General features: G+C 45.6%; 1 protein-coding gene across 2 annotated transcripts in view; it reads left to right on the top strand.

Moving 5' to 3' along the window:
* Positions 1–18,435, top strand: part of STPG1 (sperm tail PG-rich repeat containing 1) — a 546,110-nt gene that overhangs the window by 301,328 nt on the left and 226,347 nt on the right. For both annotated transcript variants that reach the window (XM_069622687.1, XM_069622688.1), the window contains exon 6: positions 1,131–1,239. In XM_069622687.1, coding sequence (XP_069478788.1) covers positions 1,131–1,239 — 109 coding nt within the window. The remainder of the gene's footprint in view (positions 1–1,130; positions 1,240–18,435) is intronic.

Here is an 18,435-nt window from a genome sequence, read left to right as displayed (position 1 = left end):
CTTTAAAAAACAAGCCTGCTTGTAAAAGGAATACAAGTAATTGGGCCAAAATGTGTTTGTTAGACAGGGAATCCCCCTCATAGTGGTAGGGATAGATAGGCATTTTTCTTATTATTTAAATAAATACTCTTGAACATGTCACAACTTAGTCCGAATCCTTCCTTTGGTTCACAACACAGCACAAATGTCTCTGCATTGTTGGCCGTATTGAGCCTGGAATCTCTGAGAAGGGGGTGTGCCAGGGAAGTGCCTGCCATGCTTTTTTATGCAGCATTTCCTTTGCTGTTTCCCCTGTGCCTGGTTTCCCCTAACATAGAGCTGGTGAAGAGGAAAGCACCATACTGAGAAGGGTCTTGTCTTTCAGACCCCTGGAAGCCTTGACCGGCTCAAGATACAAACCATCATGCCTTCTTTTAATTGTGCATTTCCAGAGTTAAAACAGGGGTGGAAATGGTGGGGTGGGAAGTGGGGTTGGATCAATTTCAATACACGGTATCGATGACCCATCACAGCAGTTGAAATCACTGACTGCACCCAACTAGGCAGATGATCCCATCTATCACCTGATGAGTTGGTTGCACAAAGGCTATCTAGGTTTCAGGTATGCTGTTGACACTTAGATACTCATACAGCCTCATTACGAGTTGGCCATTCTGGAAATAAAGTGCTGTAACAACGTATACCAGCATCTTTCCGGACCGGCCAACTGCAGGTCTGCCGGTAGGGGCTCTGATCTACCTGCAGGTCTGACCTGCCGGTAGATTCGGCTCCTATTGGCAAATAAATGCCCAAATCACCAACACCGTTAATAGGCACAGTCCTAAGGACTCCATGGAATGAGGAGCTACAGGCGTCTCCGTTGCCTATAATATCCTGGTTATACTGGGATATCGGGTGGCAAAGATGATATGGTAGTTTCCCAGTATTCTGCTGGAATTACCGGCAGGATACCGGGAAACTCATAATGAACCTAATAGATGGACTAAACGCCAGTCCTTTTTAAAATGTATATTCGAAAATCTGAAATATATAGATTTATAAAATATATAAATACATATTTGCCAGTGTTTTTGTGACATTAGTAAAAATGTGACTCAAATAGAATTCATTGGGTTTTATCTTTCATCTAGGTCTCCTCTCCTTGCAACCGGAAAAGCATTACGCAATCTGCAAAGTCTGCTTTTGTGTCCAAAACAAAGCGAGAGCTGCAGCCCCTGCAACCATTGGGACCCTCGCCGTGTAAGTACCCAGTAAGCTGCAATGGGAATGGGAGGAGACCAGACGTGGAGAGAGGGAAGAGTTGGCTAGCTGTGCTCTCCTGAAGGTATATCCCAGACCTTCAGTCACCTCGCATAGTGCTACTGATACTTTTTAAGAGATACTTTAAAATACAAATCTGATAATTATTTGGAAAAGTATGACCAGCAAGGTTTTTCTTTTAAACTTACCCAAGTTTTTCTGGACTATAACACTAGAAAATGAATTGGGAGCACCACTTACCTTCATTATCGCTAACAGTTAAACTTTAACAAGAAATATAGCGCCTCTTGAATGGTGTGGAGCATGTCAAAGTAGCATATCGTCATTGCTCACTCACTGCTAATGGATCACCATTTTACCAAAAGCCCTTCGGTGCAACCGCTAAACAATAGTAAATGTAACTGTGTGGTTCTGCAGCCCAATCATGAAGAGAACACCCCCAATGGGACAGAGTGGTGGGTCCTGCCTTTTGAATCACATGCATGCCTCTGCCCTTCACCATTGGCATTCGTCAGGGAAAGCTGTCTCTCTGGACCCCACCCCTGGCCTGATTCCATAGGTTTCGGTCCTACACCCTTGTCAGTGATTCTAGCAGGCCTCTGGATTTCAGAAACCATAGCTTTCTTCTACCTTCCCCACTATGACCGTTGCAGGATAAAATATATCCGCCTTCACCCTGAGATCCACTAATCCTGCTTTAATGGGACCAGAATGCTATGTTTGCCAAAGCCTGGGTAGACTCTCCTCTCTGTAAAGGGAAGATTCCCCCTCTGTCTTCAACCACTCAAAATGGACATATCTCTCCAGACCACAGAGGTGATTATTGTACCTTTCAAACCCACATTAATTGACGACCACTAAGAGTGCACTAGATTGGCATGTGGCGTGTTAAAATTGGATGGACTTTAAATCATAAACCTATATTCCCAGTGCAGTGAGACAACCTCAGTGGTACTTATTGTGCAGGTTTCATACACCACCATAATAAACGTATTCACGGAGGGCTCATCAGACATCTTTGACACAGGGAACACAAATCATTTTCTGGGCGAGTATGCTATCATTGGACCACAGAAACGTTATATTTCCCATAGTTTAATTTCGTGTAAGCAGGTTCCATTTGGATTTGATCCTGTCAGACAGGACTACACAATAATACTCGCGGGCAAAATGAAACTTTGGAAATTGCAGGTAGTGACCAGCAATTGATTTCTCGGTTGACAAAAATAAATTAAATCTATCTATAGACTGAGATCGAAATTAAGATTCACTAAGCAGGAGCTAAAGGCAGCTCCTAGGTACCCATCATTAAATAGTGAGCAGGGGCTACCATTGGGGAACAAGGAGCTAATATATAGCAATCAGCAAATCTAACTTTCATGCCAGATGGAAACATATAACGTTTTACATTATTTATGACTCCTTATGTTTTAAGTGTTGTTTAGATATGTCCTAAAATTATTGATGGATTGTTCCAAAAGCTTAGAATTAAATTCAAATAGGTGTGCTTGTTTGGCATTAGTTGGCCCGTGGATCCAAAAGTGGCTCCTGGTAACTATCGGTTTAAAGCTAAACAGGCTCTTCTATGCTTCAAGAAGGAGCTAAATAGCTTTGTAAGGAACTCATGGTGGCAACAAGTAAGACAGACACAAGTGATCACAGTTCAAGGGTGTTTATTGAACAATGAATGCTGTATGCAGGTTGGAAAAATGCCTAATCTAAACCTAAATCTAAATTGGGAGCAAGCGTTGACCATCAAATGAAATAAGACAATCCTAGTGGCGTTGTGTCAAAACAAAAAGGGCCTATACTAAACCTTACAACTAATACAAAAAAGGGTGTTGGATAGTTTTCAAGAAAAAAAAGAAGCGTTCTTCAACAATATGTCAGTAGGCGGTAGCTTGGGTCTCCCTTCCCCACGTTTTTTGAGCATTGGGTAAAATGGGAGCTTGGAGCACAGTACAGTCTCTGGCTTCTCCAGCAGGAGATGACAGTTCCGTTCCAGCTATCAGGGCTGTTGATGGCCATGTCGGGGGGAAATTCTGCCGGGGTCTGCTGGGCCGTCAGGGGACCCCCGCGCAGGGAGGCCCCAACTCCTCCCGGCACTTTAAGTCACGGTGTTTAGTTTAGTTTATTATTTGATAATGCGCACCAAACCCGTGGGTAGCCGGGCGCAGCAGGTACAAGGTTACTTAGCTTAGGTTACATACATAGGATAAAAATCAAACCAATACAATACATACAAGTCAGTACAAGCAGTTGGAGTGAAGAGCTAGCATATTACAGTATTGCAAGAATGTACCAGTTAAGAAAGGGGAAAACAGCATCAGCATAGTCTTAGACTAGGGTACAAGGGTATCATAGCTGTAGGGTGCCGTGTGAGTTAATTGCCGTTGGACCAGAGCCAGTTTTTTACCTTCCATCTGAAGTTAGAGTATGGTAGGCTAGCTCTCAGTGCAGTGGGCAGTGCGTTCCAGGCCTGGGCAGCTCTGACAGGGAAGCTTGCTCCACCCGCTTTAGATCGTCTAAATCTAGGCGTTTCGAGCAAGAAGTGGTTGGTAGCCCTAGTGTGGTGGCTAAAGGTTTTTCTGGTAAGTCTAGCCGAAATATAAGGGGGTGCTGCGTGGTTGAGCCCTTTGTGGGTGAGCGACAGTGTCTTGAGCAGGATTCTGTCGCTGATTTTAAGCCAGTGGTGGTCTTTTCTGATGTTGGAAATGTGTGCTCTACGGGGTATGTCAAGGGCTGCTCTGAGAGCGTTATTTTGAAGGATTTGCATTTTAATTATAATGAATTTGTTGGCACCTGCATAGAGGGCGTTGCAATAGTCCAGCTTGGACATTACTAATGCGTTGGCTAGCAAGATGCAGTTGGTTTTAGAGAGGTAACGTCTACAGGTCCTGATTAATTTACAGGTGTACGCTGTGGAGGATGCCAGGGTGTTAACTTGTTTGTTTAGGGATAGGGTAGAATCGAGGTAGAAGCCTAGGGTTTTTACCTCAGTAGCCACCTTAATTGTGTTACCATCTATGTTGAAATTGCGATAGTTGGGACTCAGTTTTTTTTAAGTTGGAGTCGGATCCCAGGATCAATAACTCAGTTTTGTCGTCATTTAGGCAGAGGCCGTGGGAGGCCATCCATGCCTGAATGAGGAGGTAAATTTTGTTTACTAAAGCTGTGTCTTCGACAAAGTTGCCTGATAGTGGTATGAGGATCTGCGTATCGTCCGCATAATTAGTGTAAGTTACCCCTAATCTGTCAAGTTTGTCGAAGAGAGGCTTAGTAAAGATATTATACATTGTCGGGGAGACACATGAGCCTTGTGGGACACCACAAGTGATCTGGATTGGGTCCGCTGCTGCTACAGGGGAGAATACTCTCATCGTCCGGTTAGCTAGGAAGGATTGTACCCATGCTATAGCTTCACTTGAGAAATGGGCGGCCGACGCTAAGTGGTTGCATAATACTGCATGATCCACCAGGTCAAAGGCAGCTGATAGGTCAAGGAGGAGGAGCATAGCTATTCTACCTTTATCCTTCAACTCGTCGATTTGTGTCTTGAGGTCGATAAGGGCCGTTTCAGTACCGTGCAGAGGTCTGAAGCCAGATTGCCGTGAGCCTAATAGTTGGTGTGTCTCCAAATAATTTTGGATTTGGAGGTAGGCTACTCTGTCTATAATTTTAAGGAGAAATGGGACTGTAGTGATGGGCCTGTAGTTAGTGGGGATTGCTGGGTCAAGTGTCTGTTTTTTGAGTAAGGGCAGTACCCAGGATTCTTTAAGGTTAGTAGGTACCGTATTCGTATTGAAGGAGGCGTTGATAAGTTTCGAGATAAAAGGTGCTAGATCTCTGGCTGCATCCTTGAGGATTTGCGCAGGGCAGCTGTCCCCTTGGCAGTTGGACGGTTTAAGGGAGAGAATGACCATTTCAGTTTCTAATATAGAAATATTAGTAAACCTGAAGGGTTTACAGTTGCTCTGGGTGGATGTGCTGGGTATCTCTATCAATGGCGTGGTATGAGTTCCGCTAGGGATCAGGGACGCTTTTCTCTTAGCAATTTTCGATTGAAGGGTAGTGATTTTATTTGCTAAGGCGTTTTGGATGCTAGTGCACCAAGATTTGTCCTTGGGGACATTGTCTTTAGGGGCTATTGGGTTTTCCAGTTCCCGGAGAATGGTGAAGAGCTCTTTGGAGTTCGAGTTGGCTTTATTGATTCTATCATTGAATGATTCTTTTTTAGTTTGGATTATGTCCTTCTTGTATTTTTTGGCAAAGTTGGCAAGTGTGGTTTTGTTGTCAGCAGAGGGAGTGTGCCTCCAAATAGCTTGGAGTTTGCATTTTTGGATACGCATTTCTTTGAGGTGGGGGGTGAACCAGGAGTTAAGGTGGGTTTCACGTTTACTTTTTTGGAATTTGATAGGGGCAATCAGGTCTAGGGCTTTGGCCATGGAGTTGTTAAATGATTCAACTAACTCGCTAAGGTTTGGTTCATTGGAGCTGTTTATTGTGAGATCTGGTAGGAGAAATGGGAGTAGTTTTTCAGCTGTGATTTCTTTTTTGCTTCTCGTTGGCAACGGAGGTGCTATTTTATTCTTGTTAGGTTTTGGAGGCTCGATGCTGGCTGTAAAGCATATCAGATAGTGGTCTGTCCATATTTTTGGGGTAAGACACTAGAGATGGTGATGTCGCAGTTGTAGTTGGCTATACAGTCTAGTGTGCGTCCTTTTGTGTGTGTAGAAGTTAGGACATTTTGGGTGATGCCGTGGTTGACTAGAATGGATTGGATAGACTGGGCTTGTTTATCTTCAGCATCGTTAAAGCCCAGGTTAAAGTCACCTAGTAAAAGAAGCTGAGTGGAGTCTTTAATACTGTTGGTGAGGAGGCTGGAGAGGTCTTCCTCGAAGTTGCCTAGTGGGCCTGGTGGTCTGTATAACAGAAGTATCGTTAGAGTGCTATTATTAGAGATAGGTATTTTAGCTGAGAGAAGTTCGCACGATGTAATTGTTGGGTGTGGGATGAGTCTAGCAGCTAGCTGTGTTTTGGTTATGATAGCCAGGCACCCTCCTCTAGAGTTAGGTCGGTCGACTCTTAGGATGTTGTAGTCGTCTGGAATGGCAGTCATGAGGACTGGGCCGGCTGCATCGTGGAGCCAGGTTTCAGAAACTGCAAGGATATCTAGGTTGTCCATAGCCAGTATATCGGCTATTTCAGTATTATGTGCTATAAGCGACCTAGCATTAATAAGGGCTCCTGATAATGAAGGAGTTGTAGTATTGTCTTTGGCAGAACTGGGGGTAGGGCGGATAGGTCTCCTCTGTTTGTAGTATGGGACAGCATGTGGTTCAGGACGATGTAACGTCGCTGAGTCTAGGAGGTTAAGATTAATGGCAGTGGAGGTACTTGTGCGTACTAACAGGCTGGTTCTTTTATTTTTGATGTCATAGAGTCGTGGCAGCCTAGCTCTGAGTCGCAAGTTTCTCTCTTGCGGGTTACAAGGTATGGGGTTGGTGAGGGCCATTGTTATAGTGATGGTTAGAAGAGTCCAGACTAGGGAACCGCGTGTGAGTGATAAACAAGTCTTAGTGGCGCGCATGTTGTGAACGTGGCATGATGGTGCCTGTGTTAGGCAAGCCCGGTGGGGACAGTGTGCGTGGTTGTGCTATTGTAAATGCACCTGGGTTGGGCAGTCCTGTTAGTGTCTATGGGGCAGACATCCTATGGTCTAACGCCTAGCGTTGAGGGTCCAAATCATGGCTAAAGATGTATACATACTACAGCCTAGCACCTAAAATTGAGAGTCCTTTTCGTGACTAGAAATGCAAGCACCCTATAACATGGCACCTGGAATTGATGTAGAACATAGGGCACAACATAAGTTTAAAGTGGTCTGGAAGCGACCGAAAGGCACAACACAATTTAAAGTGGTCTGGACGCGACCATAAGGCACAACACAATTTAAAGTGGTCTAGAAGCGACCATGAGGCACAACACAATTTAAAGTGGTCTAGAAGCGACCATGAGGCACAACACAATTTAAAGTGGTCTGGAAGCGACCATAAGGCACAACACAATTTAAAGTGGTCTGGGAGCGACCATGAGGCACAACGCAATTTAAGGTGGTCTGGAAGCGACCGTAAGGCACAACACAATTTAAGAATTTAAAGTGTTCTGGAGGCGACCATGAGGCACAACACAACTAAAAATAGACTAGGAATGACCTTGAGGGTCTGATGTGACTGTCTGATTGTGGCAGGCGGTATACTGCGCATTGCCTGATGTCGGGGACAGGGTAGTTGGATACTAGGCTTAGTGGGAGCCCCGCGGAAGGCGAGCCGTGCAGAAAAGGGTCGTAATGCAACTGCCGCTCGGGAAGTGGTGCTGAAAAGTTTGTGAAACTAAGTTAATATGTGTGTGCTTACCAGGATGAGGTGCCAGGTCGTGCCGGGCGGCTTAGTGTAAACTCACCGTTGGCCTCAGACGCTATGAGGCAGTAGTGAGTGGTCCAGGGGTAGCGGGTCCTCCGTGCTGGTGCTCACCTAAGTGGGCCAGGGGGATTGGCAGAGGCAGAGTCGGCACGAACAGGCACAAACAGGTGTTGGCCTTACCTCCCATGGGCCTTAGAGCGTGTGGGCCGGCTTCGCCTGCCGGTAGCCAGTCATATTGCTTTATCCCCAGTATCATGTCTTCGTTATATTTCTTATTGCAATGCATGGGTTAGGAGAAGCGTCAGCAAGCATTTTAGATGAGTTCGTTGTGCGTCTTGCGTTTCTGCATTTTGAAAAACCTATGTGAAAAATAATAAAGATGCGCGTCAGTGGGTGTGTCCGTCACCTACGTCCTAGCACTGAATATGTTCTTCGTGTGGATTGGTGTGGGAGTGTCCAGTGTGCATGTTTGCACGGGTGTTCTGACCGTTGGCTAGGTCGTCATGGCATCTCTAATGATGTGTTTATTTACTGTTGAATGGTTCAGTCGAGTTCATCCATGCCGCAGGAGTCGGCTTGGGCAGGGCAGGCTGGTGGACACATCCGTATGTTCCTGTACCAGGGTATTTGGTCGTCTGGTAGATGGGTAAACTCCTCTCGTGGCGGGTGTCTGGGCCGCGATCCTCTAGGCCAGGGGCGTGAGGGGATTGGTGGGACTCTTTTGTCCCATTCTCCCACTTCAGCCAAGTCACATTTCACTTGAAAGTCTGTTGCCTATGAGGACCTGACGTATTCAAGTAACAAAACAAATAAACAGTCTCTTTTCCATGGGCCTTTGGTGATGACTTTCACCCCGGGATTCCCCTTTTCTGAGCTCAAATCCCTAGAAAGTTCCTTAATGATATTAAGACCCCAGATAGCTCGGTTCTCTCGCTTTCGAGGGCCCGTGGTTCCAATATAAAGTTGGGACAAAAACATTTCTTCAACAAATAAGTTTGTTACCTTGTTTTGCTTAGGGTGAGGATTGTTCAACCCTGGTTCCCCCTCTTCTGGGCACTGACCCCTCTCGAATCTTTACACCTCCCTCCACCGGGTTCACTCTGGCTTTTCTCCTTCACAAATCCTAATGTCCTTTTTAACAGTTCAACATGGACATCCCTCCACCGGGTTCACTCTGGTCAACACACTGTTTCTTGGAACTTTGGACTTCGCCCCTCATTCGGGTTCACTCTTGCTGTCTCATTCTCTTTTGCTTTTACTTCTGGCTTTTACTTTCACCAATCTTTGGGGTGGCAACTTTTCACCCTTGGATCCCCCTCTGCAGGGTTCCGACCCCTCTTGACTGTTAGCCTCCCTCTACCGGGTGCTGTGGCTCTCGATTAGGGTGGTAGTGGCTCCACTCTGGGTCTCCCTCTTCTGGGCGCTGACCCCTCTTTACTTTCAATTATGGCACGATTTACTTCTGTTGTTTTCTTTACTGTATGTACATCAAAGTCTTTTGATTGTACAGGGATTTTGCTTGACCCTCAGTAGGACCACGTTGACCTATTTCGGTGGCTCTCCCACGGCCGCCAGGTATCTATGCAAACTGGTACACCTCCAATCAAATTGGGAGGGGGACATATACTCAGCTGCGCAACCGCTCACTGTGTATTACTGCCAAATTAAGTTACTTTCACAGATAGTAGGACATACTAGCTGCAAGGACTTCCATATCACACTTTAAGTCCCCTCATGAGTCTACCACAGAGTTATCAAAAGACAAACTTGATGGTTTTGTCCACTGCGCATAGTCCATCAATTCCACTTATGTATCCAATAGTCAATATTTTAATTCCACCTTGGTCATTTTCCCCAAAAATGTTTTATAGCAAAAGATTTTTTTCTTCGAGAGTTTTTATTCTCTAACAGTGATTTATCACATTGCAACACGTGTTTGGACTTCAATTTACGCAAGTCTTCACCAGGGCCATTGATGTTTAGAAAGTTCTTGCTGTTAACTGGTGCATCCCACCTTTACCTATATAGTGCTGTTATTAGCGCTTGCGAAACTTGGCTTGGTGCGAGGCAGCTTTTGGAGTCAGAGAGTTTCGTAAGCGCTAATAAGAGAGCGATATAGGTAAAGGTGGGATGCACCAGTAAATTTAACAGCAAGAGCTTTCTAAACAGTGAATGTGAGAGAATAAGGAAGATCATTGGTGGAGCGAACGGGCTCCTTACAGCTGAACATTAGTTCTTTTTTGATGTTGTATCATGAAGACCTGTCTAAATTGAGGTCGAAACACGTGCTGGAATGTGATAAATCACTGTTCGAGAATAAAAACTCTTGAAGAAAGAAAAGTTTTGATATAAAAAAAGAGTTGGGGAAAATGACCAACGAGGAAGTAAAATATTGACTATTGGATACATAAGTGGAATTGATGGACTATGTGCAGTGGACAAAACCATCAAGTTTGTCTTTTGAATACTTCTGGTATCTATATTTTCGCTCATATGGGGATCGACCAGAGTCTTTTGAGTTAGTACCCACGTGGTGCCGGTTTCCCTCAGCAGCTGGTCTCCCCTTAACACTTTTTACAGTTCTTTTACAGTTCTTTCGCAGTTCATTGAACTTGGTTCAAACTTGCCACTTTGCACTTCTCATTTAACACAGCCAGGTTCTTGTCAGTTCTCACTGGCTGTGATGAACCGCTTGGCTTTCGGCTTCACTGGAATCAAGGCCAGTACCACGGTTGCGGGAGCTTCCCTCACTTCTGCTTATCGGCGTAGGCTTGCCCCTTGTACCGTTGACATCTGCTGAAAGACACTTGTGCTATTGCTTGGGGTCTTATGTCTTCTTCCACGAAGATTCTGTGGGCTTGGGACGAAAAGGGAAAGATTGCTTCTTTCCTCGTCACCCTCTCAATTCCTGCCACTTTTCTCCTTCTCTTGAACTGCCGTGCATGGTTAGCTGTGCCGTCGTGCTGTCTGCTGTGCTCGTCCTGTGCTTGATTGCTCAACCTTTTATCCCTGTGGGGAAAATGAAGGGCCGTCTGGTGTGTGTTTGCGATTTAAGTCAATTGCCTGACTATGCCCGACCCTTGTGTCGGGACATGTCATGTAAACAGTTTTATTAAAGTCTGTTGTAAAACAGTGTTCATGTTGGAAAGGGAGAGTGGTAGAGTTCCTGAGTATCCTACGGGGTAGGATGGAGAAAAAGTATTGTCGGAAGGGTGAGTTCTTATCTTGACTTGAATATGGGGAATTGTAGTGAGCTGTTAAAGCAGCCTGGGGTTTTGGAAAGTCGGATTGTCCCACGGGATATGATGGGGAAGCAGTGCTATTATTGGCAGGGGTGGTAGGATTTTGTTAAGGGAGCTTCTTCAGGTGGAAGGGAGGTAGATGTGGAATAGCCAAGAAAACCTCAGACTTTGTCCCCCTCACCTTCCTACTAAGTAAAATACAGCGTCTCACCTGGGATAGTCCCCCGAATATAGCCCTGGGTTCCCCAACCCAGGTGATCCTCCCTCGCTCGTCCACCCCCAGAGTTGGGATCTGAGAGCGCCAGCCCTTCCCTGGCCACGTGAATAAGGGATTCTCGAGGTTTGCTTGGGAGAATACCCTCAGGTTTCTCACAGCTCCCCTCAATTTCGTACCCTGTATATCATCTCAACTATTTGGAGACCCAGGTCAGAAAATTTGACTGCAAAAGGTAGCTGTCCCTTTCAGAAGTGCCTTACAGCAGGTTTTCCTCCGTGCTTGGGCTCAAACCCTCTAGCCTCTTGTCACCAATAGCCGCACCGAGCTACTGTTTATTTCTGCCTAATAGTCGGATCGGAGTTGGCATGCACTCGGTGACATAGTCCCTTTTTGGGCATTGCTTCTAGCTGCACACTTCTTTTTTTGTTCCAATTTCTTTTTTCCTTACCGTGAGTGCCTCCCTTTGATGCATACACTGTATAGGACAGGCTTCAAGCAATGTATCCGGTGTAATAAACAGTTTTCAGTTGACAATCCTCATCATGCCTGTGTCCTGTATTTTAGAATCCCTTATCCCATTTGTTCTTTCATGTCCAGTAGCAGAATTTACCAGAAGTCTCTGCAAAACCCCCTTCTTTCCATGTCAGAACCTGGACCAGTCCTGAAAGCATTAGAAGACGTTGTCAGTACCAGGAAGGCTGCTGATAGCAGTAAGAAGGAGACCGTACCGCAAGGTGGGATGTGTGTTTCGGCACCTACCTTCAGTACTGAGGTAAATACTGCACCATCAGTTTCAGGTCTTCATGATTCAGAGTCGTGAAGACCCCAAAACTGAGGGTGCGGACAAGAGTCTGTTGCAGAGGAAACCCCGGGTGACTACACCTACGATGACATGTTGGTGGGAAACAAATGGTACATCCTGATAGAAAAGTGCAAGCCTCTCTTGGAAAGTAGCCACAGGAAAGTATTCACATTCTTGATCAACAGTGACTTCTGAACCAATAGCTCCGAAAAGGAATTCTTCTGAGGAGAAACAGAAGGAGTCTACTCTGGTACCAAATGATCATTTGGATTCAGTGACCCTTATTTGTGATATCTTTTCAGTACTCCGGATGGGACTAAAACACCATATTTCTGACCTCCAGAGGGTCAAGTGATCCCATTGTCAAAAAATGCAGTTTTCTCATCAAGTTACCTTGACAAACTTTCAGGTCCCAAGACTTGCTGTCTTTGATGTTTTCAGTCCTCTGCCTGCTTCGGTTCCTGTTGAATTGCTTGATAAGGTGAATTCATCCACATCCCCATGCACTCAGAAGTTGATCAAGCTGTGCCTTCAGATATGACCAAGGAAAAATGTAAAATGTAAGATTGCCCCATATACGGCCAATACCTCCCTCTCCACCACAGAGTAATTCCCCTCTGCACCCCTTGAGGGCCTGGAAGATAACGCCACCACACGTTCTTTCCCCTAGCCATCAGTTAAGGAGGCTCCCAGAATTGAAATACTGGCATCAACAGTGAGGAAGGTCTTGCTCCAAAACTTTCCTAAATATGGGGAATTAGCAATGCTCTCTTTAATCCTTCCAAACGCCTCCTTGCACTCATTTGTCCATACATAACTTACCCCCTTTTTGAGTAACGACCAGAGAGGTGTAGACAACACTGCAATATTTTCAACAAAATTATGGTAATATTCTGCAAACCCCAGGAAGGAGCAGAGTTGTTGCTTATCCTTGGGTTCAGGAGCAAGCCTGATTGCCTCAACCATGCTACGTTTGGGAACAATCCATTTATCAGAAAAACAATGACCCAAGTATTCGACACTCTGCACAGTAATGTTGCATTTACTCAGTTGAACGGTAAGTCCATCCCCCTTCAATCTGCACAAAACCGCTCTTAAAATCATGTCGTGTTCCTCAATTGAACTGGCATGGACTAACACATCGTCCTGGAATATAATAACATTCTTAACATCCTTGTGAACTTTTTCCATGATTCGCTGGAACACGACAGCAGCCGATGCCAGCCAAAATGGCATTCTAAGATACTTGAAGTTGCCCTCTGGACTTACAGAAGAAGTCCGATCTTGGCATTCTTGTGCTAAGGGCACTTGATGGTAGGCCACCGAGAGATCAATCACTGTGAAAAGCCTGGCATATCCCAACACAGCCAATACCTCAGAAATCCCCGGCATGGCATGATGGTCAACCAACATGTTTTTGTTGAGGTCCCTCAGATCCACGAACAGCCTCAGACTACCAAAACTACTGAAAAAAGCCACTCTGTACCTTCAACTCTTTCTATGACGCCCTTCTGCAGGAGTGTGTCAAGTTCATTCCTTAATTGCTCTCATAGATGGTGGGGTACATGACGGACTCTGTGTACTAGAGTTTTGATCTGTCAGCATACTAACTGCCCTAGCGAACTGCCACGCTACATACCAATCTAGTATAGTCTCGCATCTGCCCATCTGTTCTTAGCATGTGCATGTATTAGATCACTTTGCTTTGCCTTAAGAATGCTATAAGCACGTGTTTGTCAGCAACATTTACTGCTAATATATATTCCAGAAAACTAGTCAATTAGTAACTGCATTCTACCACTTAACACGATAGACTGTCACTGCTCTTATTATTTAGCATGCAAGACTGTATATGCATTTTACTGTCTAGCCCAAGCCTGTAACATCCAACATTGACCTAGCCCACTCCTACAACTAGCATGTGTATGCCCTGATCATCACATCCCAGCAGGCACACGACCTAGCAGAGACCGCCAAATAGCCCACTTCCAACCCAGCCTTAGAGCGCACCTGCGCTTAGAATAAACCTCCTTAGCACATGCCACTACAGACCCATGGACCGGCGCTCCCATCAGCCCATTAGCAAAGTCACATTCCTGCATCACATACTCGGTTAGCCCACACCTTCAACCTTTCATCAACCGCTCTCACAGCACCACTAGTGCTCCTTTATATCCACACCAGCCTCATTGCCATACCTGCTCTAATGCCAACTCATGCTCCAGCACACCTAGGCTTACTCCAGTCCCTGGCTCTTAATCTGAGCTACAGCCTCCTGGCCCTTCTCAGCACCCTCATCTACCTCCGCTACAATACCATACCACTCAAAACCATGCCATTCAACACTACTACCCCCAATCCTACCAACAACGCCTTGAGCTTCCAAACAAATCACCACTTTGCCAACAAAACCTGCGCTAAAGGAGCTTACACACAACATAAAACAGGCCTGGCTCAAATCGTCTGCCCCAGACACCACCCTCTGCCTTGCCCAACACCTTTCCTCCCCAAACAACTAGCATTTCCAATCTCACTCCACCCCCATGCCACAACCCACCCCATACTAGGAAACACACGCTGCATACACACGCTCACACCACTACCCCTACCATAATCACTGCTGTCTCCATAAGAAATTCCGGACTTACAGCACGCACCTATCTCCAACACCTCCCCATCCATTCCCAACACACCCACTGCCCTCCTAATAATACCACGCCACCCACAACCCATGTCTACCAAAACAATATAACCACCAGACACCAACATGCAACCAGTCCCAGAACACGCCCCCCTCACAACACCAAAGCCTCCATCAGCCTCACCCTTCCCACCCAACGTCCCACCGTTCTGAGCACCAGGCAACCCCTCATAGGAGGACTATTTAACGCTAGATCCCTTGGTGCACATGCAATTGAAACACATGACTGCATCCTAGAGTTCAAACTTGACTTCCTAGTGATCACTGAAATCTGGCTACATTCTGCTTCAGGCCCACAGATTACCCTGCCCGTCCCCACTGACTACTCCCTCCTCAGAACAGACCGCTCTGAAGCTACAGGTGGAGGAGTAGCCAACATCCACAAAATATCCCTACCTTTCATAGAATGTAAAACAGAAACCCTTAGTGGATACGAAACCCTATCCCTCAAATTAGCCATTAACCATCAGGAAACCATCAACTTCCTAATAGTCTACAGAACGCTGAGCGCCCCTAGCAATCCAGACATAGACCTACAGCTCTTAATTACACCCATACTTAAACCTAAAACAAAATACGTCTTACATGGGGACTGTAATTTAGGCTACAACGACCCTGCAGACACCAAAGTATCAGCATGCCAAAAAGTGTTCCAGGAAATACAATTCTCCCAAATAGTGAACACCCCCACCCACACTAAAGGCAGAATCCTCGACTGGGTTCTTGCCCTCAACACTACAGTAACCATAACAGATGTCCTTAATCTGCACTGGACCGACCATTGCCTTATTAATTTCAAAATGAACATAGACACAGATACACCACCAAAACCTGGAACCCCCCACCCATCCAGGTCAGAAATGCTCGCAAAGCTAACCTCAGAGAACTTAAACCCTCAAGAACGTGCTCAACACTAAACCGGTAGAAAACCTTAATTCAGACAGCATTGCTATACATTACCACCAATGCCTAAAATTAGCAGTCGACGAAGTAGCCCCCCAAAAAACCAAAATACCCAAACGCAGCGCCCCCTGGTTCAACAATGAACTCATAGAACTCAGAAGAGAAAAAAGAGCATTAGAACAGCGATCCAGAAAGCATAACTCCTCAGAACTGTTAACCAAACTACGGAAACTATCTAAATCCTACAAACTTAGTGTACTCACCCACAAAGCAGAGTCTTTGAATGACCGAATAGCTGCTGCATCCTCTAACACTAAAGAGCTATTCACCATTATCAAAGAGCTAGAATCCCCTATCCCTCGTTCTAACACCGTAATCCCGAGCAAAGACTGGTGCACCACCATTCAAGACGCCCTATCCTCCAAAGTGTCTATGCTCCAAAATAAAATAGCATCCCAAAAACAATTACTACAGCTCAACCCTACACCCTCCCACCTTCAGACCCCGATTACTAGCTCTAATGCACCAGAATTTCACTTTACACAAGTGACTACAGAGCAAGTCTTCAAAACTATAGCTTCACTTAAACCATCCAACTGTAAAGGTTACAGCACCCCAGTCAAAGTCATAAAGAACTGCGCCACTATACTTGCGTCCACCATCACCAGCTTCATAAATGAGTCCTTCAATTCCAGCCACATACCAGCATCTATCAAAGCAGCCTGGGTCACACCCCTTCTCAAAAAACATCACTAGACCCTACCATCCCCACCAATTACAGTCCAATAACAACAGTGCCATTCCTCCTCAAATTCATCGATAAAATAACCTACACACAAGTACAAGCACACCTCAAACAAAACCACTTACTAGGGGAAAGACAATCGGGCTTTCGCCCCCACCACAGTACTGAAACGGCCCTCCTGGATTTAATAAACCAGATGGACGTGATCAGAGATTCTGGTAAACTAGGCATCCTATTACTCCTAGACCTCTCAGCGGCTTTCCACTTGGTTGATCACAACAAACTATGCCAAACACTTGCCACCAATTTCCATTTCTCCCAGAAGGCCACTAACTGGATCAAATCTTTCCTCTCAGACCTCACCTCAAGAGTCACCCTAGGAGAAGTAGCAGCAGACCCCATCCCTGTACTACTAGGGGTACCACAAGGCTCTTGCCTCTCCTCCACCCTATACAATGCCTACACCAAATTACTCTTCACTGCATTAGATGCCATGGGAGTAATTTATACAAACTTTGCTGACGACACACAGATCCTCATCTCCATCACAGGCAACCTGGAACAAGACACAGCCACCATCAACACTATCCACATATTCAAAACTGGATGGCAAATAACAATCTCTGCCTCAATGGAGACAAAACTGAGATCCTCATAATCTGTTCTCCGGCCAGACTCTGCAAACTTCACCCAGACTACACTTCCATCCTGATCGATGGCACTCCCATAACCATTTCCCACAAAGTCAAAACACTAGGAGTACACCTCGACTCCAACCTCACCATGAAGTCCCATATCAGTGCGCTCGCCTCCTCAACATCTTACATCGCCAAACTCATTACCATAAGCAGGCCCCTCCTTACTACAGGCAACTGCCTCATCCTCGCTAGAGCCCTCATTCTAACTAAAATAGATTACTGCAGCATCCTATTACTAGGTACCACAAAGAAAAACCTTACCAAACTCCAACTCTTACAAAACAAAGCCCTCAGAGCAGCACTGGGCATTAAAATAAAAGAACATATCACAGAAGAGATTCACACTGGCTCCCAGTACACGCAAGAATTCTCCAAAAAACACTCACCACTACCCACAAATGCCGCCCCCAGCTATCTTAATGGCTGCATCACACGCAAAACCTCACCCAGACTATTCCGATCCAGTGCCAACACCCAGCTCCTCATGCCTCGCTGCACATCCTCAAGAGCAGGCAACACTAGCTTCCCCATTGCAGCCCCTCGCATCTGGAATTCACCCCCCCTACATGTCCAACGAAGCTTCCTTACCCAAGTTCAAAAAGCTACTCAAAACTTGGCTATTTAACAAATTCCAATAAATTATCACCAGTTCCTCAGCGGACTGGGTCACCCTCTCAGCAACCTAGACTGCTCACTGCAAAGAACAATGACAGCCAAGCCATACATACCACGCTGCCTACTAAATGCTTGCAATTTTGAAAGTAGACTGTGGCCACTATATATATGTAAAACTGGAAACATTTTGTATGTAACTTTTACTTGTTAACGAAGATATATGCAATTTACGCGGTGACACCCAAGGGTTTGGGCGTGCAACCAAATGTAATAAATAAATAAATAAATACTACTGGGCTGGCAATACTCTTCAATTTAATTAGGTGCTTGAAGTCTCTTAGGTTTACCAAATTATCTGAGAAGACCTCGGGAAACTCAATGGCCCACTTGTCTTGCACTTCCACAATGGATACCGGCTCCTCTAGATTAGCTTGAATGCGGATTCCCAAGCTAGCCTCTTCATCCCATCCCAAGAGCAAGAGGGATGAATCTTTCATCGTAACATACAATTCAACTGCACAACACCTGCCCTTGGATTCGATTGTAGCATGGAACTTTCCCAGCATCTCTATCTCCACTTCACCATAGCCATGAGGACGAATGTCATATTCCAGAAGATTCTGCACACTACCTCCAATGATGTTAGTAAAGGTCCCACCAGAAATAAATGTCCAAGGGGAGGCACTTCCACCTTCATTGTCAGGACCTTACTGTTTACCGTGAACACATCCAAGGGGCACCTCTTCCCCCCATCGAGTGCAGAAATTTCCAACACGTGACGAACATTGCTTCCCCTACTTTCTGTTTGGGGCAACTGGGCCATCTCACTG

The sequence above is a fragment of the Ambystoma mexicanum genome, chromosome 11, assembly GCF_040938575.1.
Source record: "Ambystoma mexicanum isolate Mex_15411 chromosome 11, UKY_AmexF1_1, whole genome shotgun sequence".
NCBI classification, from domain to species: Eukaryota; Metazoa; Chordata; class Amphibia; order Caudata; family Ambystomatidae; genus Ambystoma; species Ambystoma mexicanum.
This window is presented reverse-complemented; position numbering and strand designations above follow the sequence as displayed.